Source organism: Nycticebus coucang, chromosome 2 (genome assembly GCF_027406575.1).
Source record: "Nycticebus coucang isolate mNycCou1 chromosome 2, mNycCou1.pri, whole genome shotgun sequence".
Lineage (NCBI taxonomy): Eukaryota > Metazoa > Chordata > Mammalia > Primates > Lorisidae > Nycticebus > Nycticebus coucang.
In genome coordinates, this window is record NC_069781.1 from 23,022,871 (window position 1) to 23,047,447 (window position 24,577).

General features: G+C 41.2%; 1 protein-coding gene and 1 pseudogene across 2 annotated transcripts in view; one reads left to right on the top strand and one right to left on the bottom strand.

The window, feature by feature from the left end:
* The window catches only part of TNFSF8 (TNF superfamily member 8), a 30,361-nt gene extending 24,943 nt beyond the window's left edge, over positions 1-5,418 (top strand). For both annotated transcript variants that reach the window (XM_053576812.1, XM_053576822.1), the window contains one exon: positions 847-5,418. In XM_053576812.1, coding sequence (XP_053432787.1) covers positions 847-1,241 — 395 coding nt within the window. In that variant the 3' untranslated portion in view covers positions 1,242-5,418. The remainder of the gene's footprint in view (positions 1-846) is intronic.
* Positions 3,665-23,917, bottom strand: LOC128596171 (ATM interactor-like; annotated as a pseudogene).
* Between the last annotated feature and the right edge of the window lie 660 nt (positions 23,918-24,577).

Below are 24,577 nucleotides of genomic sequence, written 5' to 3' on the forward strand. Positions count from 1 at the left end.
TCCAAAACTTCAATTTTGCAGTTAGATTAGTTCTCACTCTTCAATTAAATTGCAGCAAGGCTTAAAGGGAAAGCAGAAACCGATTAAAACTAACACGCCAGCCTCCCAGTGCTGAAGGCACCATTACCAGTCAGTGCTAATTTTCACTTGTGGACCCAGAAACTTGGATTCTGTCAGCTTAGAGGGTCTGTTAATTCACTGCTTTTCTATAAATCCCAAATGCAAGAGCCTCGTAAAGTACACGTGAGGATCCTACACAATCATGTTTGGCTGCCCTCTTAAAGAAAAGAGACGATTCAAAAATTCAGAGAAAGCACAGAGGATACATCTTAATGTGAAAGTTAATGAAGATTCTCCTAGACATCTTGATACTTAAATCGGCTATTAATTGAACAATATTATAGAATGTCTTCTCTCTGATACTTTCTGCAATGCCTGCCAAACAGTGATCTCTCATTCGTGATAAATGAATATGATAGCCCAGACCTTGTTGGATCAGAAGTTCCTAGTCTAAAAAGAGAAAGATAACTATAGTAATGACACATTAATATAATAATTAATTGGAAACCTATTCTATAGGAGGTAAAACTACAGTACCATATGTGTTCTGATCCTTCCGCTCTGAGCATTAGAGAAAAGGAAGAAGGGTGATTTTCTACCTGTGCCTACAATAAAAAGTAGACCCTAAAATGAGTAACAAGGATGATACTCAGATCGTTAGAACAGCAGATAACATGATAGAAAACAGAGGTCTTGGATAGAGAGCTTTGAATAAAGACTTAATGTCTTCCAATTTATACCTTCAATTTGTTCAATAATCTTATTTTTTTCTACTTCTATTCCCAGTGTCAAAGCATCTAAACCAAACCAAGTTGTCTTGGAACAAAGATGGCATTGTCCATGGAGTCAGATATCAGGATGGGGATCTGGTGATCCAGTTCCCCGGCTGGTACTTCATCATTTGCCAACTGCAGTTTCTTGTGCAATGCCCAAATCATTCTGTCGACCTGAAGTTGGAGCTTCTCATCAACAATCAGGCCAAAAAACAAGCCTTGGTGACAGTGTGCGAGTCTGAAATGCAAACCACAGGCATATACCAGAATCTCTCTCAGTTCCTGTTGGATTACCTGCATGTCAACACCACCATATCAGTCCAAGTGGATAAATTCCAGTATGTGGATACAAACACCTTTCCTCTTGAGAATGTGTTGTCCATCTTCTTATACAGTAGCTCAGACTGACCGGTTTTCTCTTGGCCTTCAGGAAGAAAGCAACTCTCTACAATACAGAATTTCATCCATCCAAACATTTGGGTAAAAAGAAAACTTTTTAAAACAAGACTGAAACCACAAAGGATATTAAATAGTTTACTTCTCCTTCTGTCTCTTGAAAAGATACAACTCCAGGGTTAAAAAGAGAGTTTTGAGTGAAGTTATCTTTCAGATAGAAGGCAGGGAAGCAGCGAGGGGTGGTAGGCAGAGATCACAGGGGATCAGCAGGGGTGGATACATACCCCAGCCCAACCACTCACTTACTGTAGGATCTTGATTCATTTCTTCTGTAAAGAGAGCCCCCAGCAAAATTGGGGTTCCAGTACCAGAGCGGCTGGCAACCCTGCCCTAATGGGAAATGAAGGAGTGGGTTGGAAGTGGGTGTTCACAGTGTGTCTTTCACAGGGTGGATGGCCTAAGCCCTGATTATCCAACCTGACACCAGACAGTCCCTCACACAGGAAACGTGTTTATCCTGGCAGAGGTCCTTGTGGCTCTTGTCTAACCTGTGTCCAGTTCATGCCTGCCTGACCATCGCTCTGGCCCTGGGAGCCTGCCCCTGTGTCTGCCACCCCCACTCCTGTATCACTGAGGAAAACGGGGCCTGGGGAAGCCCCTGGTTCCTTAGATGGAAAGCACAAATTGAATACACCCACCATGAAAAAAGTTCAAAGATTTATTACTTGCAGATCCTGTGTTGAGAGGGCAGTGCTCCTTTTCCAGTCACATGAGGTGGGAATGTAGAGTTAGGCAGAGAGAGAGCAAGAAAGAGAGCGCGTGAGACAGCTAGCATAAAAGGAAACAGGGTGTGGGTCACTCCAAGTTTGAGGGCAAATGCCAGCATGGTCCATTTAGGGATGCCTTGGGAAAGCGGGGAGCTCAGTCTGCTACACGGGAGAGATGCCTCTATGTTCTTATGTCTGGACACCAGCTTGAGCCACTGGATGTGGTTTACATCTGGAGACTGTGTCAAGGAAGAATGAGCCCTGTGCTGTGTCTGGTATAAGAAAGGGAAACCTGAATTCACAATGGATGCCAAGGAAACATAAAATCATAAGAATTCACTACCCCTTCCCCCTCCCTGGAACTCAGGATCCAAGTCTAAAAACTGAAAGGGGTGGATTTGAATCTCTCCAAAGTCTCTTCCATCTCAGAAGACCAGAATTGGGGGCTGAGATTCTGGGAAGAATTCTGGAAGCGCCCAACCAGAAGAAGACCCCCCCACACCAGCATAAAACCCATGACATCAGTAGCATTTGGCTGTGTGTCTGTCCTCTCAGCAGAGTCAAAACGTGGGCTGCCTTTCAGAATGGAACAAACTGCAGAATCGCAAATAGGTAAAGGAGAGAACTACCAAGCTGACCGCCCAAGAGGGGAGAGGCCATCTAGAGATTCGGGAAACTATCTGACCAGGCCTGGCTCCATTCCAGCTAAGATTGACATAAGTCAACAGCAGACAGTTTTTGTGTCCTGGCAGAAAAGTGCCATGCATTTCAACAATGGTCAAGGTGATGTGGTCACGTAGCCAGGGAATAGCCGCTACCATCCCCTGCCTGATACATTCCTGCTTCAAACACCCTCAGAAAGCCAGTTCTGTGGAGGGTTTTTAAGTCCCCACAGAGTTGTTGACACACAAAGATAAATGGGGCAAAGGACTTCTGAGAAATGGCAACCTCCTCTCCTGGTATGGGAACCCGTAAAATTTCTTTAGCTACATCAAACTTGGCGTCTCTTATCATCTTTGGAGGAGCACTTTATTTATCAAAGGACATTGACAAACCATTTGAGTGGAAGTGGAAGTCCCTGCTGTTACGTTCCAGTAAGAAAAAACAGACCCTTAACTACCATACAAAAGAATGCAGCAAACTTTTTATTTCTCTCAAGAAGGAGAGAAAGAAAAGGAGTAAGAATCCAGTGAAGTTTGTCAGAGAGAGCCTAGAAGAGATTTAAAGAAACAAAGAAAGAAAATCAGCAGTGGCGTACGAATGAGAGGGAGTTGGGAGAGCACAGATAGTTGAGGGAAAATGTTGAATCGTCTGCTAAGCAGCGTGCTCTATCCGCCTCTGAGGTTTCCTCTATGAAATACTCAGTAAAGTCTAAATTTTTCTTGAACTCTTTCTGTGAGTAGATTCTTTGGGAGGAGTGGGCATTGGGAGAGGTGCTGAGTTCAGCAGGCCAAGTGGTGTGTAGTGAAAACAGAGACAAGTTTTGAGGACTAGAAGCTAGACACGGGAATACCCAGCATTTGAGTTACACGCTAACTGTGAAGGACAAATGAACCTTGATTAACAACTCGTGCATTCTTAAAAAGCCATATGCCACCGGAGTGCATTATGCATAAACTAAGCCAATTTTCTACTATCTCGCATTCTGACTTGAGAAAGGTTCTATTCTCATTTTTCAGCAACTGTCCTCTGAGCAGAGATACCTGATTTTACACTGCGAGAAGTTCCTAATCTCAGTCTCTGAGAAGCCATGCTCAGAAAGCCAACACCTAAAAAGACACAAGTACATCATTTAAATGAATAATATAGCAAAATCAAAAAAAAAAAAAGAATAACCATACCCATTAAAATCTCAATGGATAGATACATAGAGTGGATGACCCAGGAGGTTTAAATTCTAAACCTAAATTCTGTGGTGGGATTACACCTACGGTGCATCTTACAAGGGAAACTTAGTAAATGTAGAATATAAATGTCTTAACACAATAACTAAGAAAATTCCAGGAAGGCTATGTTAACCAGTGTGATGAAAATATGTCAAATGGTCTATAGAACCAGTGTACGGTGCCCCATGATCTCATTAATGTACACAGCTATGATTTAATAAAAAAAAAAAAAAAAACTACATTCTGTTACTACTCAAGGTGAACCAGCCCCACCCCTGGAATGTTGTCAGCAGATGATGCCATCTGTACAAGTGAAACAGATCATTCCTTTAGCTGGACCCCAGGCTACCTAAAACATACAGCTCTTTGGTAAAAATTCAACTCGAGCTCTTTTCCGCTCACCCAGCCCCCATACGCACACACTCACTATACTTGCATCACTTAGGGAAAGAAGGTGAGTTCATGAAAAATAACAGGAAACGTATTCCTGCCCCTGGAAAAACTGATACAGCTTTCTTTTTCCACATTTGATAACTTTATCCTCACTTGGTCTCTCGATTACCCAGACACCTGCTGTAACTCCACTCCCTGGAATGCCACTTATTCTGGGACAGGGGAGACACACTCCTTAAATGAAGAGGATAGAGAAGTCAGCTAGTGTCATCTCGGGAATGTTCCTGAGAGATCCTGTAAAGGGCTGTCATGTGGTTAATGAGAGTGCTGGGATTTGGACTCAGCCTCCCAACTCCCAGCTCCATTATTTCCCACCGGGGTTTACAGGGTGTCTTCTGTAACTCCTCAGGCCATGCCTTTCCAGCCCTGTGCTGGAGCAGTCCCTAGCATGCAGAGATTTCCTCTGTTCTTCTCTGCCACTGCCCTAGTCACTCCAGGTTCAGCATCTAACAAGAGACACGATGGTCCCTATCTTCTGGGTTCAGTAAATGGCCAGTACCCAGTTCAGAAAAGGGTCAGGGGCTGACAACGTAAAGGTTCTGTCTCTCAGAAACTGACGATACATGGTAAAGCCAATATTTCTCCCGATAAAAAAATTAAAAGCTTTTTTTAATTTAAAGTTATATCATGTGTGTATGTACACGTGTATCTCTGTATGTTCATCTGTATGTGTACGCGTTCGTATGTCTGGGTGTGTGTGTGTGCATTTTTCCTAGTAATTGTTTTACAGTTCATCTGCTTAACTTGGAGTCAGGGAGCAGGCCTGATTCTTGCTCTGTGCATTGCAAAATTTATATATGTTTGTATTTATTTTTAATTATGAAAAGAACAGAAAATATTTCTCCCATGTCTTATTAGGTTATTTAATAACTATTAATACTTTGCTATATTTGTTTCTGCTTCTATCTTTTATCTTCTAATTTTATCTTTAAAGCCTTTCTCTTCTATCCATTACCCTCCCCCCATTCCAGAGATTACATAACCACTGCCTGAAAGTTTGTGCGTTCCCTTTACTTACGGAATTTTATACTTGTTTTCATGTAAGATCACGTAGTACAATTTTATGTGATTTTTAAAACTTCAATAAATTGTGTCATACTGTACAAACCATTTTGTGAATTAAATTTTTTCATGTAATATGAAGTTTTTGAGATTTATCCAGAGTGACACATGTAGGCCCAGCTCATTCATTTAACTGCTGGATAGCCACTGCTTGAATCCACCACAGTTTGTCCGTTCTCCCATGCATGAACATTTAATTTGCTTTTAGGTTTTTGTTATTACACATAATGCTGCAATAACACATCTCCTTGTACAGCTTTCACCTCTTGTTGCCATTTTTTAATACTGCAAAAATACTCTCGGGAAATAATAAATGATGCCCCAAAGCCACTGGGTGAACCATGGCTAGTGAGGGTGTAGACACCTCTGTAATCGCAGCTCATGACCTGGAGTCTCTAGAATCTGAAGGCCTTTTTCATCCTAAGTACTTCTCCACTGTGTGTATCCATCCAACAAACACATCCCGAGTGCCAGTGGTCACCAGGCCCCCTGCTAGGTGCCAGTTTACAATCCATCATGAAGTGTGCTGTAGCTCTCTGCCAGGCTGCTGCAAAACCAGCACTAGTGAACATGTGCTTGAAACTATGCCTTTTTGATGCCTCTGGAGTTTCCCTGGATCCAGCTTCTTCCTGGAGAGTAAATAGGAAACACCAGAGAGGACAAAGGACAAGCCCAGCCCTGGCAGGAGCAAATGTCCATACCTCGGGGTCTGCCCAGACCTCTTTCTCTTCACACTGCACACTCTCCTTGGGTGACATAACCCACTCCCATGGCTCCAAATGACATCTTTCTGAAATTTCTGCAAAATATCTCTCCAGCTTTGACTTCCTCCTAAATCCAACCCCATGGATTGAGCAGCCACCAGGCTCTTCCCACATTTGTCTCTTGAGGCTCTGTGATGAGACATTGAGCTGCAGCTTCCAGCCCAGTAGCTTTCTAGGGTTTTCTTCTGTGTTTGTTTGTTTGTTTGTTTTTTCACCAGGCAACATAAGAAACATCTTATTTTGCCAACAAGGACCAAGGAAACAAAAAAGCTCATTGTGATCACCAGAACTGATTTTATGATGCCCTCATAAGTCATAGCCCACAGGTTCCAAAACACTGGTCTAGAGCGCTTTACCCCCACCCTAGAATTCGGAAAGCCAGCACTGGACTTTCCTATTCCCTTGCAGCTCAGGCTCTAGAATCATTTAACCTGAGATGGCCAGGATTTCGGAATGCTCAGCCAGCAGCCAGCAGCACAGTCATGGCAATGTCTGGGTTTTCCACAGCCGCGCTTGCAGAGGTTCCCGAGTTCAGATGCCCACCTAGAAGCATTCCTTCTGCTGATAAGTCTTCTGCAGATGCGCGCTGGGTCTAGATCCTGCAGCAGCAGCAACTTCCTGATTGTAGCAGTTTCCTGTTCACAACAGCAGTATTGTGGCTGTACAGGAGGCAGCTTCCTGACTGCAAGATTACTGAAGAGAAAGAATCTACCACAGCAACCCCGTTCGTAGGAGTGGCGGGAGAGGTTGCTCCTAAAAGCTCAACCTCAGTTCTATTTCCCCAGCCCTCCTGGCAATTCTATGAGCCACAGAATCCCCTGTGATAAAGCCCTTCCTGCAAACGTACTGAAGTGAAGTCTGTTTTCTGCAACTGCTTTCTAGCAGATACAATCTCAACATGTGCAAACAGACCTTACGATCCTTACCCCAAATGTATCACTCTCCCTGTGTTACAAATCTCAACGACTATCTCAGTCCTTTATCTGGTTTCCCGGCCAGTCAATATCTGAGCAATTGCTGCAGTTTTCTAGTTCCAGCCATCATCAAGTCAACATCTCTTCTCTCACACCCTTGCCTGCAGTCGCACTCCTCATAAATCCCACCTCCAGACAGCAGTGATGACTCCCCCTGGATCCTGCGATTGATAGTAGCAATGGTCACTCATCAAGATCTTACCTGTTATATATTTTTCATGTACTTACTCATTTCATCTCCATGGCAGCCCTGTGAGGTAGGCATTCTGATCCCCATGCTTCAGATGAGGACATTGGGAATCTGAGATGTTGAATAGTATAGCCAGCATCACACAGCCAGTGTGTGATAGAGCTGCGAGTCAAGACCCAGTTTGCCTAATTCTACAGCCCATGCTCCAGTCGCTTTGGACACAGCCTTCCTGAACGGTAAGCTCTTTCAACCAGCTCTCTCCCTACCTGTCCTGCATGCCTCTCTCACGCCACACTCACACTCACCTCCTTGCCCAAATCACCTTGCACTCCTCCCAATGCAACCTCCAGCCCTCCGTGTTCTGTCTTACAGCCAGGTATTTGCAGGTGCTCTACTTTCTGCCTGGAATACCTGTGTCACCCTTTTGCCTCATTAACTCCTATTGTTCTGACTTCCATTTTAAATAACATCAGCTCTTCAAGTTAGCTTTCTGACTCTTCTGCCTTTACCCAATTTCCTGCTTTCTTCAATACTTCCACCATCCTTAATTACATGACATTTTGCTGTTCACCTCTGGTTCTCTCTATCATTCCTCTCCAACATCCAAACCCCTAGAAGATAGGACCCTGTTAATCTTATTCTGCACTGGGTATTCACAGCCCAGCATGGTTCCTGGGACATAGTAGATGGCCATTCATTGAGTGTTTCTTAAAGGAATAATCAAAGAAAAACTACTTTAAATGATGGTCCATTTCAAGGAAAAGATCTCACATAACATTCATTCATTCAAAAAGAGAAACGAAAAAACAACTCTTTTCAAAATATGAATTGAAAGCACCATTTTTCTTATTATTTTCAGCATTCAAGAAATAAAAATGCTTGCTAGGGAAAGGAATTTTAGAAAACAGAATATACCTGAGCCATCTGAGAATTTGGGGAGAAAGGCAAATCTTTCCTTATTCTCTTGAACCCCTTCTATAAGCAAAGCCTAATATATTCGCTCAATAAGCCACATCTCTTTCAACCCCTCTGAGATATCTGTGATTTTATGATTAGAAATGATTATGAGATTTTGTTATGTGAGCCACTCTTATGGGAGTTAGATGACATCTCAGAGGGGTTTTGATTCTCTGATGATTAAAGATGATGAGCATTTTTTCATATGTCTGTAGGCCATGTGCCTATCATCTTCAGAGAAGCTTCTGTTCAAGTCCCTTGCCCACAATGAAATGGGATTACTTGTTCTTTTCTTATTAATAAGTCTGAGTTCTCTGTGGATTCTGGTTATCAAACCTTTGTCAGAAACATAACCTGCAAATATCCTCTCCCATTCTGAGGGCTGTCTGCTTGCTTTAGTTACTGTGTTCTTGGCTGTGCAGAAGCTTTTTAGTTTGATCAGATCCTATTAATGTATTTTTGGTGTTGCTTCAATTGCCCGGGAGTCCTGCTTATAAAGTATTCTCCCAGCCCAGTTTCTTCAAGTGTTTCTCCTGCACTCTCCCCAAGAATCTTTATAGTTTCATATCTTAAGTTTAAATCTTTTATCCACTGCGAGTCAATTTTTGTTAATGGTGAAAGGTGTGGATCCAGTTTCAGTCTTCTACAAGTCACCAGCCAGTTCTCTCAGGACCATTTGTTAAATAGGGAATCTTTTCCCCAATTTATATCTCTGATAGGCTTATCAAAGATCAAATGATGGTAAGTGTCTGGGTTCATCTCTTGGTTCTCAATTCTGTTCCATACATCTACCTCTCTATTTTTGTGCCAATACCATGGTGTTTTGATCACTATAGATTTATAGTATAGTTTGAAGTATGGTAGCATGATTCCTCCTGATTTGTTTTTATTTCTGAATAATGTCTTGGCTGTTTGTGTTTTTTTCTGGTTCCATATAAAATGAAGTACTATTTTTTTCCAGATCTTTAAAGTATGACAGTGGTGCTTTGATAGGGGTTGCATTAAATTTGTAAATTGATTTGGGTAATATGGACACTTTAACAATGTTGATTCTTCCTAGCCATTAGCATGTTTTTCCATTTGTTAACATCTTCAGCTATTGCTTTTCTCAGAGTTTCATAATTCTCTTTATGGAGATCTTTGGAGAATACTCAGGGATCTAGAAGTAGACATGCCGTTTGATCCTGCCATTCCTCTAGTAGGTGTATATCCAAAAGACCAAAAATCACTTAATAACAAAGATATTTGCAGCAGATTGTTCATTTCAGCTCAATTCATAATAGCCAAGTCATGGAAGAAGCCCAAGTGCCCATCACCCCATGAATGGATTAATAAATTGTGGTATATGTACACCATGGAATATTAGGCAGCCTTAAAAAGATGGAGACTTTACCTCTTTTATGTTTATATGGATGGAGCTGGAACATGTTTCTGACATGTTCTACTTAGTAAATTATCTCAAGAATGGAAGAAAAATTATTCAATGTACTCAGTACTATTATGAAACCAATTTACAATCACTCACACTTTCATATGAAGAATAGATCACAACTATGGCCCAGGATGCAAGAGGGAGGAGGAGGATAGGAGGGGAGAGGGAAGGTCAGATTGAGGGAAGGTGAATGGTGGGATCACATCTATGGTGCATAATGCAAGGATACATGTCCGATCTATAAAGTATAAAGTATAAATGTCTTAACACAATAATTAAGTAAATGAGGTGAGGTATGTATTAACCAGTGTGATGTAAGCACTCCTAATTCTATATGAAATCAGCACATTGTACCCCATAAATGCATCAATGTATACATGATCTATGTGTTTATGATTTAATAAAGAAATAAAATACATACATAAAAAAGAAATGATTATGAGGATACTAACCTTAGAGCGTTTACTTCTTAAGATTTATTTTATGTTTTAAGTTTTTATTTATTTTGTCAACCAACATCTTACACTTTATAATACACTCACACTTATATACCAATTTCATGTTTACAAGTACAAAAGGCAGAGAATTGCAAAGATCCAAGCAACAGCATCTTCTACTACAGTCAACAGAATTGATACTGTTGTCCCCGTTCCCCGTTTTCCAAATCCCGAAGGAAATGGTAAATGCCACCCCATACATGACTCCACTTTTGGAAGTTGGAGACTTTGTGTAGTTCAACATGTGTCTGGGTTTCTACAGAGCTGAACTGAGACCCCGTCGTGTTCCAGGCCAAATCAGCCAGAAGAAAGCCATCCATCGCTGTTTGAGTTTCATTGCTGATAAAGAACAAGCTTTCCAGAGTTTCAAACCAGAACTTATGGTCTGTGTTTCTGTGCTGTTCAACTGAACCTTACTTTCTAGAGTGGGTCTGTTTTTAACAGTGCAGACACCTTCTCAGTATCTAACATCTCAGTGTCAGATGAGTCAGTACTCATGGAAAAGCTGGAGTGTTTCAGAATATTTCCCAGAGGCAGATGAGGGCTATTGTCTAAAGAGAAGTTTAAGTCTGTCTGTGTCTGTGTGTTAAACATCTCCAGACCTAAGAAGTTAGAAATTTCCCCACATCCCTAGGACTGAGCAGAGGTCAGTTGGGGTCTCTCTGTCCAGAGATTCTAAGACTGGTTCCATGTTCAGTTCACCTTCTTCAGTCTTAGTCTGGATAATTGAGGCTGAAAAGTACTCTTCAATGTCAAAATCTATTCTGGGATTCTGAGCTAGGCCAAATGGGAGCTGCGTGTCAGCTCCAGGATTCATGTCAGACAAAACACTTTGATTATCCAGTATCTAACCAGGCAGATGATTTGACAAGATGTTTTCTAAATCACTTAATAAATTCATGGTTCAGGTCTGATTATCTGTCATATTCTGTGAAGGAAGCATACTATTCTGTCCACTGAAGTTTATAATAGTACAGATTTCTCAATATCTTGATTTAAAGTCTTAGGGTCATTCTGGGCATCAAGATTATTTTAAACTCCCAAACTTTAAACCAAGTTTAAGAGTCAGTGATTTAAATCTTTTTGTCCAAATTGTGTCCTGGAACTGGCAACAAACCATGGGTTACTGTGTCTGCTGCTAATGTTCTGCTTATAATACAGGGTGGCCATAAAGTTTGTGTGCACATGTAAATGGCCATCTGTCAGACTTTGCATCTCCCCGGTTTGAGTTTCTCTGGAGATCCTCCCTGACTGGAAACAATGACTGTAATATGTCTATCCACATATCAGTCTGAGAAGCAATGGATGAAGTTGCTTTAGAGCTGGGCAAAAACATCTGAGTGTAAACACTAATGGGAACAGACGCTTGAGAATCGAATGACAAATCAGCCTGGGAATAAGACCACCCAGAGGAGCCAGGGCTAGTCAACTGTATGGAAGGTATAAAGTTTTGTAAGGCGTAAGACAGATCTGTCTGTACACTGATGGAAGAAATGATATTCCTCTGACATGTGTTCCTAGTTCCTGTGAAGAATTAGATGGTTAAGAGAGTAACCCTCTGAATCTAGGCCGAGGGTCAGGGTCCCTACTGACAAGGGCACCAAGCACAGCCCCGGTGGCAGAGTGGGTGGAGGTGGGAATGAACAGTGACCTTGTTATTTGTAAACATGAGTTTGATTTTCTTTCCTTTTGTGTGTGTGTGTGTTTTTATTAAATCATAGCTGTGTACTTTGATATGATCGGGGGGCATCATACACTAGCTTCATAGACCATTTGACACATTTTCATCACAATGGTTAACATAGCCTTCCTGGTATTATCTCAGTTACTGTGCCAAGACATTTACATTCCACATTTACCAAGTTTCGCATATACCCCTGTAAGATGCACAGCTGGTGTAATCCCATCAATCCCCCTCCCTCTACCCACCCCCGTCCCTCCCCTCCCTTTCCCCCTTCCCCCTATTCTTTGGTTGTAACTGGGTTATAGCTTTGATGTGAAAGCCCCAAATTAGTTTCATAGTAGGACTGAGTACATTGGGTACTTTTCCTTCCATTCTTGAGATACTTTACTAAGAAGAATATGTTCCAGCTCCATCCATGTAAACATGAAAGAGGAGTTTGAATGGAGTTCATGCAATTACCTCAGCATGCCACAAGGAGGCCCAGGGAGAGGACCACTGATCTTCTGTCTCCAAATTCTCCAATGTCTTAACCAGTCCAGTTTTCCCTACAGTGTGAAGGCATCCTGTCCCTCATGGAGACCTTGGCAAGTCACAGGGAATCTCTAAACGCGAATCTCCTACGCTGTAAAGTGGAAAGAATAATCCTTCCCAAAGCTGTTAGCAGAACAAACATGTATAAAAAGCTTGAAAGGTATAAAACTGTTGGGGTATTTCATTATATTTAGAGTCTGCAAAGAAGTTTGACCTTGGGAAAAGGAGCAGCTAAAAACAAATCAATGGAAGACCAAGAAAAAGGAAAGACTCAGACCCACCAAAGCCCTGTTCCCATCTGTATTTGGGAAAACCAACAAAGGTCTCCATGAGGGACAGGATGCCTTCACACTGTAGGGACAACTGGACTGGTTAAGACACTGGAGAATTTGGAGACAGAAGATCAGGGGTCCTCTCCCTGGGCCTCCTTATGGCGTGCTGAGGCAACACTGGTGATGCCACTTAGCAATGAGCACTTTCCACTTAGCAATGAGCACTTTCCCACTTAGCAATGAGCACTTTCCCACTTAGCAATGAGCACTTGAAGGTGACAATCCTGAAGCCCAGCACCTAGGTGGTATCCAGCATAAAGTCAGCACTCAGGAAATGTCTAGATTTTTCACAACAGGAAGAGGGAATTATCAGCTGAGGACATCAGCTCATCTAGTTAAGAACATGCTGAAAGGAAGGCTGAAAACCAGCTGATTTCATCATTTCATTCCCATCTCTAGAGATGCAGATGACATAACTGCCCTGCATAACCTTCTGACTATGCCTTCCGCTAACTCTCACGACCAGTTTTATTTTACCAGCTGGCCTGATGCCGTCAGCGTCAGGCGCAGTAGTCTAGGGAAGAAAGGCCATGACCCACCACAAAAATATCACAAGAGGAGGAAGCATGAGAAAACGCTGAAGGAGGTTTAATTCCTACTGCCAAATTTACACGCATATAGCATATACTCGAGTACACAGCCCTCAATTGTATCTGATCTTTTCATGCTCCTTCTTCTTTACTGTGGTATTTATTTAAACTACTTTTTAACATATATGCGTGCTAACAGTGAATGCTTGCTTAGCAGGCTCGAGGCCTCACATTGAAGCCTTCAAATACTGCAGCCTACTTGATCCTCATAATACCCTATGAGATAAAGACTGCCATTCCGTGTTACAGATGAGGATACAGAGACTTAAAGAAATGTGTAGAATATCCAAGTTTGAGCAGCTCATTACTGAAGACCCAAGATGTAAATGCTCAGTCTGGCTCTCTAATCACACTGCACTGCTATGATGCCTTTTGCAGTGGTACCTACTGATTTTTTGGCCTTCCCTCTCAGCCTGGTTAACCTGACCTCACTCATATAAAATCTCAGCTGACATTATTTTTTTCAAGAACCACAGCCAGGCTAAATTAGGCATCCAACCTTGACCTTAATATCTTCAATTCTACCTAAACATTTACCCCACTGAACTATAATGGTATGATTATATGTTTGCCTCCCTTGCTAGATCATACACTTCTGGGCAAGAACAATGTGTAAATGCAGTATACCTCTCTTGCCAGAATCTACAAAGTAAAGTGATTCTTGATTCCAGATTATTGTGGCATGATCCCCATTCACATCCTACTCTGGACTCTGGAAAGGGACACTGCTCCTTTGAGGCTCTGTAACCTTCAGCTTTGATGATGCTGGTTGCCCCAGAAATGGACTGCTTCTCCTTTTGGTCATTGTCACTGCTAACTGGAAAATCATGAACTCAATGATACCCATCATTGTAGGCTTAGCCCACGTAGTCAGGAGATAGCTCACTCCCCATCAACAGAATCATCTGGGCCTTTCTGCGATTTAGAATCTTGGCCCAACACTTCCTGGAGAGGGAAGCTTAGAGAGAGAGAGAAGTTTGACTACCCTGGACCCAAATTGCCAACTCATTTCCTGTCCTGAAATTAACCACTTCCCCAAATGAGTGACTGTGTGGACATCAATTCCCTTCAGGGGAAAGCCCCTCCCCAACTCTGGCTGTCATCTTACCCTATGATCCCCACCTGACAATCACCCAGTGGTCCAAAGTTAGTACCTTTTCCAAAGTTGATATGACTCATCCTGACTTAATCTTCACCTTGTTTTAGCAAAGTTTTTGACACACAGTACGCATTTGATTTATATTTCTTGACTACATGAAAGACTAAATGAAAACCATCTTAGATGTTTACAAAGTACTTCAGAGTTTACAAAACCATTCTTTCAAATGACACAGATGAGAGAACTCAGGCATCATGGAGCAGAACTGAGAGCCCCAGTATGCTGATTTCTTGTTTATAACTATACCAGTTTCTGGGGTCACCATACTATACAGCCTCAGGAGGCTTCTGCCTATTTTTGTAAATAAAATTTTATTGGAACACAGCTCTCTCCATTCATTCACGTACATTCTATGGCTAGTTTTGTGGTATAACAGAAGATTTGAGTACTTGCCCCAGATGCAGGAGAGATCCTATAGCCTAAAACATTTGGCCCTTTATAGAAAATGTTTGCTAACTCCACTATACATTACTGATGACCCCATGTATACACTTAAAACACACACACACTCACACATCAGAAATTCACTCACAAAGAAAACCACTTGACCACTGTCTCTATCTAAACTTCTCAATATTGTCAGCTATGAAAGGAAAGCAGCCAGTTTGTTAGAATCATGTATAGAATCTGCCTGTGAGTTCTGAGTAAGAGGTTCCATGGGTGTGAATGCAGGGCTTTGACCGTGGACTTGATGATATCTTAACAATATGGAAAAGTAGCAAACTAAAAGAAGAGAAGGCCTCAGAGGCAAGTCCACCAAAAGCAGTAACAAGGAATAGCTTCCAGAAAGAGAAGAGAAAAACCGTGAGAAATAATTATAAAATCACAACTTTAGACCCTTTTGCTCAGAGGTGAAGGCCCTACACATCCTTATAATGTGAGATAATTCAGTCCAAATATAGTGCTCTGGTGTACATGCTTTTTGTATTTTTGTTATTATCATTAATTATTATTATTATTATTAATTTTGATGACTTGAACTAGAGAAAAAGCTTCCAGAAGCTTTCTGTTGTTAGAAACCTGAATTAACCTTTGGAGGAAAATAGCTCTGTTGGTTTTGGAAAAAATTATTTATTAATTAGTTATGCATAAACCAAGTAACTATCACATTTAAAATAAAAAGGGTTGAATTGAGAGAATGTAAACAACTTCATAATAATAAAGCATTTGCAATGGAAATGTCTCTTTCTAAAATATGGAGTCAGAGGGTACTGCTCCAGGATAATTGTTTGTTATTAGCTGTGTAGGTTTTTCTGCAGTCTGCTACGCATGGGAGTTTAGGACCAGAGACCAGATGGTGAAGTGGAGAGATAATGAAAACTTCTCTTCCATAGAAACTAGTAAAGTGGACTGAAGTGAATTCGATGTGCGTCACGGAACCTCGTGTATGGCCATGTTCTGGACTGAATTATTCAAACTTCTGAAAATACATTATCAGATATAATTTTAATATTCATGGGTAGCCTATGAGGTCAGTCCCTGTTCAAACATGAGGCCAAACCACAACACTGTGAGTAGTTACTCAATAAAGACAAATTATTATTCCTCTTTGAATCACATGGTAAGTACTTTTGAACTATTTACTAATTTGAATAGAAGCTGCCATCATTTTTTTATAACTTTCTATATTACATTTTTCCCTCTTGGTTTGAGCTCTACTTTTGGCCAAAAATGTTTTATCCGATACTCATTAAGTTAGCTATATATGCTTTTTTTTTTTTTTTTAGATACAGAGTCTCATTTTATCACCCTTGATAGAGTGCTGTGAAGTCACAGCTCACAGCAACCTCCAACTCCTGAGCTTAGGTGATTCTCTTGCCTCAGCTTCCTGAGTAGCTGGGACTACAGGTGGCTGCCATAATACCCGGCTATTTTTTGTTGCTGTTTGGCCAGAGCCGGGTTCAAACCTGCCACCCTCGGTATAATAATTAAGTCAAGCACCTTTTGAAATAAGGAATTAATAAGAATTGTGTTATGTTTGAGAAAGCATGTAGTGTAGGGAAAAATCATAAGTCTTTGAAATTTAGAGTACTGACTAACTCATAAATTTGAATTATTTTATGCTTTTTATTATGTCTGAAAATTTTTATGACCTTGGGAGTTGTAAATTGATAGTAATACAAACAATTCTCACCTATAAAAATGCAAATTGCATCCCATGCAGTATAACTGATTATCACTCTGTGAATACTGACCAGTTTTGTAAATTTCTGCCTGTTTTTAACCCCTGCTCCATCCAGGAGCACCTGTTAGCATCTACATAGAATAAATCTAGTCAGTACACTTTTCTGCAATTGCTAATGATGTCACACAAGCACGCACACACACTGGTGACTGCAAAGTCAATTTATGACAGTAGTTCAGCTATTTTTAAATAGTATTTTTATTGAAGAAATGCAATTATTTTGGTATTTAATCTGGATGCAGAACTATAGGGGAAAGCTAAATGCTGCATGATAAATGAGGCCTTATTATCCTCATTTTAGATGTAGAGAAACTGCGAATCAGAGATGAAAATCACCTAGCGGATAAATAAATGCAGCCACCAGACTGCAGCTCAAATTTTCAGAGACCAAATTAGTTTCATTCTATTTCTTGAGAAAAGCTTTCTTTACCTTTCTCTTTGAATATACAAAGAAGTAAAATCTCTGTATAATAGAGACAAAATACCGGCACTTATAAAAAAGACAGAAAATCGGGACTTTGGAAAACTGTGTTGGCAACATCTACTAAGGCTAAACGTATCCTTGCCATATGATTCAACCATTGTCCTCTCAGGCATATTTCTGCTGAGGAGACTCGAGGTCATATGTCCACAAAAAGACAGACAGAAGAATGTTTATAAATTCCTTATTCATAATAGCCCCCAAATGCAAACAACCCAAAGTCCATCAACAGAAAAATAACGAAATCATGGTATATATTGATACAATATAATATCAGGCAGCAACAAAGTGGGAACAAAGGTACTTCTACACACAATAATATGAATGAATCTCCAAAATATTTTGTTAAGCAAAAGAAGCCAAATAAAATAGCATATTCTATATGATGAACGAAATTCACACATGATTTTACTTACGCACTGTTTAGAATGGGCAAAAATAATCTGTGTTGATAGAAGACAGAATACAGTTTATATTGAGAGGATGAATTCTTTTTTGATTTTATTTATTCATTGATTTTTTTTTTTTTTGAGACAGAGTCTCACTATTTTGCCCTCAGTAGAGTGCCATGGTGTCACAGCAACCTCAAACTCTTGGGCCTAAGAGACTCTCCTGCCTCAGCCTCCCCCGTAGCTGGAACCACAGGCACCTGCCAATATGCCTGGCCATTTTTTGGTTGCAGTTGTCATTGTTTAGCTGGCCCTGTCTGGATTCAAACCCGCCAGCTCCCATGTATGTGTCTGATGCCCTAGCCTTGAGCACAGTGCCAAACCGAGAGAATATTGATTGGGAAAGGGTATGAAGGAAACTTCTGGAGTGATGGCAATGCTCTAAGTCATGGTTACACATGCACAGTCATCGCTCCGTAAGTATGGGTTCCACCAACTGTGGATTCAACCAACTGTGGATTGAAAATATTGGAAATAAAAGATGAATGGTTACATCTGTACTGGACATGTACAGACTTTTTTCCTTGCCATTATTCCGTAGACCAGGCGTCCTCAAACTTTTTAAACAGGGGGCCAATTCACTGTCCCTCAGACCGTTGGAGGGCCGGACTATAGTTTAAAAATAAAAACTATGAACAAATTCCTATGCACACTGCACATATCTTATTTTGAAATAAAAAACAAAACGGAAACAAATACAATTCACACCACTTCATGTGGCCTGCGGGCCGCAGTTTGAGGACCCCTGCCCCTAGACAATTCAGTATAACAAATGTTTACATACCATTTACATTGTGTTAAGTATTATAAATAATCTAGAGATGATTTAAAGTACTTGAGAGGATGTGTGTAGGTTATATGCAAACCTATACCATTTTATACTAGGGACTTGAGCATCTGTAGATTTTGGTGTCTGCAGGGGTCCTGGAATCAATGCCCCATGATACTAAAAGATGATTGGATTGTATACACATTTGTAAAAACTCATTGAGATATTCACTTAAGATTTGGGCGTTTTTATACCACACTATATTCAAGAATATTTTAAAGAAGGCAATAAAAAAATGCCCACTGTTATTTCAATGCCAACCTCAAAGACAGCTTCTACTCTTTGATGGCTATCCTTTTTCCTATGCTTATACATTTAAATCTTTTTTTCCTCTCTACTCATCCATTTCCCTATCATTTTTATCACATCCAACGTTCTGTCAATTATAAAATGCACCATTAATTTCTGTACTGCCAAAATATGAGGGAAAAACTACTTTCAATGAAATTATAATGCATAAAACATTATAAGATATATCTTATGAAAATATGACAAAAGTGTGTCTTAGATAACGTACAGTATCTTTTATGTAGATATAGATAGAGATCTAAATCCAGATACAGACTTATAACATTACATACACAAAGGTATGTACACAATCATATAATAATTTACATATGTATTTCCATTTGCAAAAGAATGTCTAAATGTCTAGTCAGACTAGAGATATTAGTCTGTGACTTTGTTTGCCTGACAATCTAACCAAGACATCCTTTCATGTCAGTACTTACACATGTGTCTTTGTTGTTGTGTTGTTGATGATGATTCTTCTTTTAAATGCTCTCTAGTATTTCTTAGTAAAGACATAGGGTAATTCCTATATCATTACTCCATTGATGGACCAGCAGGCTGCTTACAATTTTTTGCTATTTCAACAATACCACAATCAACATTTTTTAAAATACAGCTTTATGCATCTGAAATACATTGAGACTATTTTGTAGATTAGATTCAACTGGAAGTGACATTTGGTGTCAATGGATAACACCATTTAAAGCTGTAACTAATATGCATAAATGTGGAACCAATTCACTGCCCATCTCATGGAGCATCGTAGTATCCATTTCTCACACCTTTACCAGCTATGGATGCTACCAATCTATTATTTTTGCTAATCTAGGAGGGAAAAATCATGTCTCATTAACCTTTTTTTGGGGGTGGAGCTTTTAAGCGAACTTAATCATACTCCTATAACAGAAATTGCCAACACTAATTTCAGCTAGAACTCTAGAAATAATGTTACATACATTAAACATGTTTAAACATGAGCTACTGACCATGCTGTAAAGAGGACTTCTGCTCTGAAAGGGGACTGAGACTGGCTACATTTTACACAGAAGTTTAGGACCCTAGGAGGACCTGCTCTTCCACAGCCCTTAGTGAGGGAAATGGTTCTGGGTAATTTCCTTCGATGCCATGTTCTGTACTCAAGTCCTCACTGCCTGGCTTTTAGAGGATTTTCCAGGCATGAGGTCATTCCTGACCAATCGTAGAATGGTCGGTTACCCGTGAGTGAGTCTGGTTTGTAAACTTGGCTCCAGAGAGATGGCAGTAAGCAGGTGGACACGCAACTCCAGGCTGCTTTGTACATTCTCTAATCCAATCCCTCCTCCAAAAACATAATCCCTCCCTCTACACCCCTCTGGAATCCTGCTCTGGGGTCAGTAAATGCCCTCAAATTATCAGGCTTTTCTTAGTAAGTTCCTGTTACACTTTTTTTGCCTTTGTTGAAACCCAGCTGTTCTCTGTGATACCACTTTCCCAACAGCCCTCCTAAGGAGAAAGGGCTCTGTTCTCTCATCGCCCACAACTTCAGAGTCTTAACATGGGGGAGGCGTCCTCCCTGCTCCCCACTGCTTACTATTATGAAACATGCAGGTTCAGAACTCACACCCTGTCCTTACTGCTGTTATCCTCTGACTTCCTGACCACACCCCCCTCATCTTGAAGACCTGAGCTCTTGGCTCAGTTTCCTCTTCACCCCTAGTCCTGTCCTCATCAACACTAAGCTCAACCTCCAGCGGTGACCCATTCAGTCCCTGGTCTCCACTCCTTCCCCTTTTCCTCCACTCTATCTCAGCTACCCACTCGCATAGTCACACCTTAGATCTTTTCATGAACACAATAGCATCTGTGAAATATCAACTGAATCATCCCACCCCCTGACCACCAGCTCCTACCATTCCAGGCCACGTACTCCAGAAAAGCCCCCACCACTCCCACCACCACAATTCTTTGACCTCATCCTCAGCATTCGGGTCATCATCCTTTGTCTCTCCTGACTTCCCTCCCACTCTTGTCCATCTTACACCCCATGAATAATCTTTTTTCTTTGTTTTTTATAAACAGATACTTTATTATTATGGATTTGAGGTACAAGAGCATATTTTTTACATGGCGTTGTTACATAGTGGTGAAGTCTGTTTTTAATTTTGACGTCATCTTTAATATTTTTTTCTTTGTTTACTTATTTCAGAAAATTACAGGTATACACACATTCTGGTTACAAGGTGATACGTGTGCCCTTCACCCAGAATATGTGCATTGCACCAATTAAGTGTGAGTTTACCCTACCCCTCCTCCTCTTCCCTCCCACTTAATTAATGTCCTGGCAAATTCTCTCTTCTCCTTCACTCATAGTCCCTCCATCTCACTCCCCTACACTCACCAACCACCACATCTCTCTTCTCAGAGGCTCCCCCCCTGCAGCTGTATGTCATGGGAGGAAACAGTTGCACAATTGAGAAGACAAGTTTCGTGTTAATGCAATGGCACCAAGTGTTAGAGGGCCCACTGCCCAGAGAGCTGATCACCTCTCCCAAGAGGCTCAGTGTCCCACTCCCTGAGATGAATAACTTCTTTCTTCCCTTACCTCCCACACTTCCTCCTCCATCTGTAGTTTCAACTGATGGCTTTGCCTCATGCTTGACAGGAACACAAGTCACCAAAGCTCTGTCAACTTCACCCCAACCATGCTCAAGCCTACACTGTCTGTGCTCACTTTCTCCTGCTAACAGGCCATGATAGAGGAAGTGTCCTTGTACGAATAAAGGTCACCGTTCCTCTCAGATTCTGAGTCCCTTCCCTTGATTACAGCCCTACCTTCTGAAGGATTCTCCTTCCTTGGTTATGTTCTTTCCTGAAACATGATCATCTCTGCTGCCTCCAATAAACGATTCCCCTCAGCAAGCAAATGCATCCTGGTGCCTGCCTCTTCTAAAGGGCTAAGCGCTACCCCTCCACTTCCTGCACCATTTTTCTGACCCCTACTTATTGCTATTTTACTTTCTGTGCAAGTGAAAAACAAAAATACAAGGAAAGAATTGGATCTTTATCTGTGTATTTTTTAACGAATTAAAAGGACACACATAGCTCGCTCTCTCCTCTCTCTCTCGGTCTCTCCTCTCTCTCCCCCCTCCCCCTCTCTCTTTCTTCTCTCTCTCTTTTCTCCCCCCTTCTCCTTTCCTCTCCTCCTTAGTGCAGCTCTGCAGCATCCCTCCCTCGCCAATAAAAACCTTTCGTACAAAAAAAAAAAAAGAAAAAAAAAGAAGGACACACGTAAAATGCACAAAACAGGTATCATTACTGCGGCAGGGATAGCAGAATAAAGCTGGAAGCATGAGACAAAGGGAGACTTTGGCATCCTCCTTTCACTCTCAATTCTCTTTCCTCTGATTTCCACTCCCATCACTCAGTGAAAACTACTCTTCTAAAGATCATCCATCAGTAAACTCTGGGTTTATTGTCCTCATTTTATTCAATCTCTCAACCTTTGTTACAGTCAACCACTTCCTTCCTGTCACGTGGTTCTGTCTACTCCTCCCTCCCCTCAAACTTAGGATTTGGGGGGGATCTTTCCCTCTTCCCTCTGTGGTCTCCCCCCTCATTATCTCTTCCTTGACAGTGGCTTTAAGTGCCATCTATCTGCTGTAACTAACAAATTTAAATTTCTGGTCCAGCTAACTCCTCTGAGCTCCATTCTTCCTAATTCAACTATTTCTCCCTGATATTGCCAATTTTAAATGTCCAAAGCTCATTATTTTAACATCTTTCCCCATCTGTCTCCCTTTCTCTGAGCTTCCTCAATAAGTTTTATCACCATCAATTCAATCGATCAAACCATAAACCTCCCTTTCATTAATGTCTAGCATCTAAGAAACCAGTAACTGGCTTATGCTACCTACCCTGTTTCCCCGAAAATAAGACATCCTCCGAAAATAAGACCTACTTACAGGAAAGATAAGACATCCCCTGAAAATAAGACCTAGTGCATCTTTGGGAGCACACCTTATATTTTCAGGGAAACAAGGTAGTATGTTCTCACATTTTTCCTCTTTTTTCATCTCTATTGCCAGCGATGTGATCCAAGCCATTAATCTCACCTGAATTACAGTAATAGGCTCCTACCTGTTCTCATCTCTTCCTCACCACCTGCTCCCCCACCTCTGATGTATTCGTTAACCATCAAGAAGAATCTTTTTAAAAGAAAAATAGGATCAGGTTGATTGGTTTATCTCTCTCTCTCTCTCTCTCTCTCTCTCTCTCTCTCTCTCTCTCACACACACCCACACACACACTCTTTAGGACCTGGAACACTCTCACTAAATTTGGAATCCCCAGAAAATAGATCAAGATTGGCACATACCAGAAGTACTATAAATATTGGTTAAATGAATCAATGAAATGGACCCATTAGGGCATTCTATGATCATTTAAAATTCATACACAGTAAGCTAAGAAATTCATAACAGAATCAGAAACCAAAGCACATGCACAAAAGAAATTAAAATAAGAGCTGAGGCATAGTATACAATTAGAATTGGAGAGTGTTCAGCAGAGAGCCTGACTCTTAATAGGCATGGTCATTATTAAAAAGGAATTTCATGGCAATAGCAATCATGTAGTATTCTGGGAAGGTGTTGAAGCTTCCAGTGCCCCCGTTATGATCCGTCCTTTGGTGGGGGGGTCTAGATGTGTGACTGAGAGTCTACTCTTCCTTATGCCTCTGTTCATCTCTATAGCAGGCTGAGGGACCTCCCTAGATCCCCAGTGGTTAGGTGGCCTGTCCAAGTAATACTCTAATTGAATGTCGCCTGAGTTGCCTGAGAGGGTCTTTGTTGTTACAACTGGAAAAGTAACAGACTATCAGAGCGCGTATGTTCCAGGGCTAGTGTTCTGTCTTGTTCACAGTAGGAATCTAAAAAATGTTTGTGTTAAGGATTAAACAGATTAGAATGCACCAATGAATTGATTTTTTTTCCTGAATGTTTTATGATTTTTCTTCTTTCCTTTACCAGAAAGGGGGAAATAAATTCCTGTGAAGTCAATTTTGCAGTTAATGAATCTTTAGCGGCAACGTGTCCACCCGTGAAGTCACTATTAGGGTGTTACTAGGCTAGACAACCCAAATTCCAAGGATTTCCTAATGGGACAGGTGTCGGGAGCGCCCCCTGCATGTTGGCGCATGTTGGTGCATGTTGGCGCGTGCTGCACTGTGATAGGAGACCTTTTCCACCAGAAACCAGTGACATCAGGAAAGCTGACCTGCCCACAGCCCCTTTCGTGGCTACCTTCCAAAAGGGCCTTAAACAGTCACCTGTTGTCATTCCCTTGTCTTACAGAGGAAGAGACCGAAGTTCCTGAAACGATCCCAAGTGATGCCAACCAAGTCAAGCCCAACATGGATTGGACATGTCCATTTTTCACCTCTGAATTCCTGTCCTATAACTCATAGACTCTCTCAGTCACGACGCTGAACATTTGATGGAACCAGTGTGATGAAGTGGAAACCCCATGGGCCAATTACGCGTGTACTATTTTGTTTTGAGGTCTGGAACAAATCACTTAGCCTTGCTGAGTCCGTTTTCTCATCCGCAAAATGGGGGAGTCTGTCAAATTTGTTTTGCGTTTTAAAGCAGTAGAGATGATGTAAGGAAGCCCCTGCTGCTTAGCTCACAGATGTCCCACACTGAGACAAACACGCACCCACTGCATGCTGGGGGACTTCTTTCCTGAACTTGACTGTAAGACCTTGAGGATAATATACTTTTTTGTTTTCCTAATTTCTTGAGTAGACAGTTTAGTTCATTTATTTCCTTTTTTTCAAATATAGCAATGAGATAATTA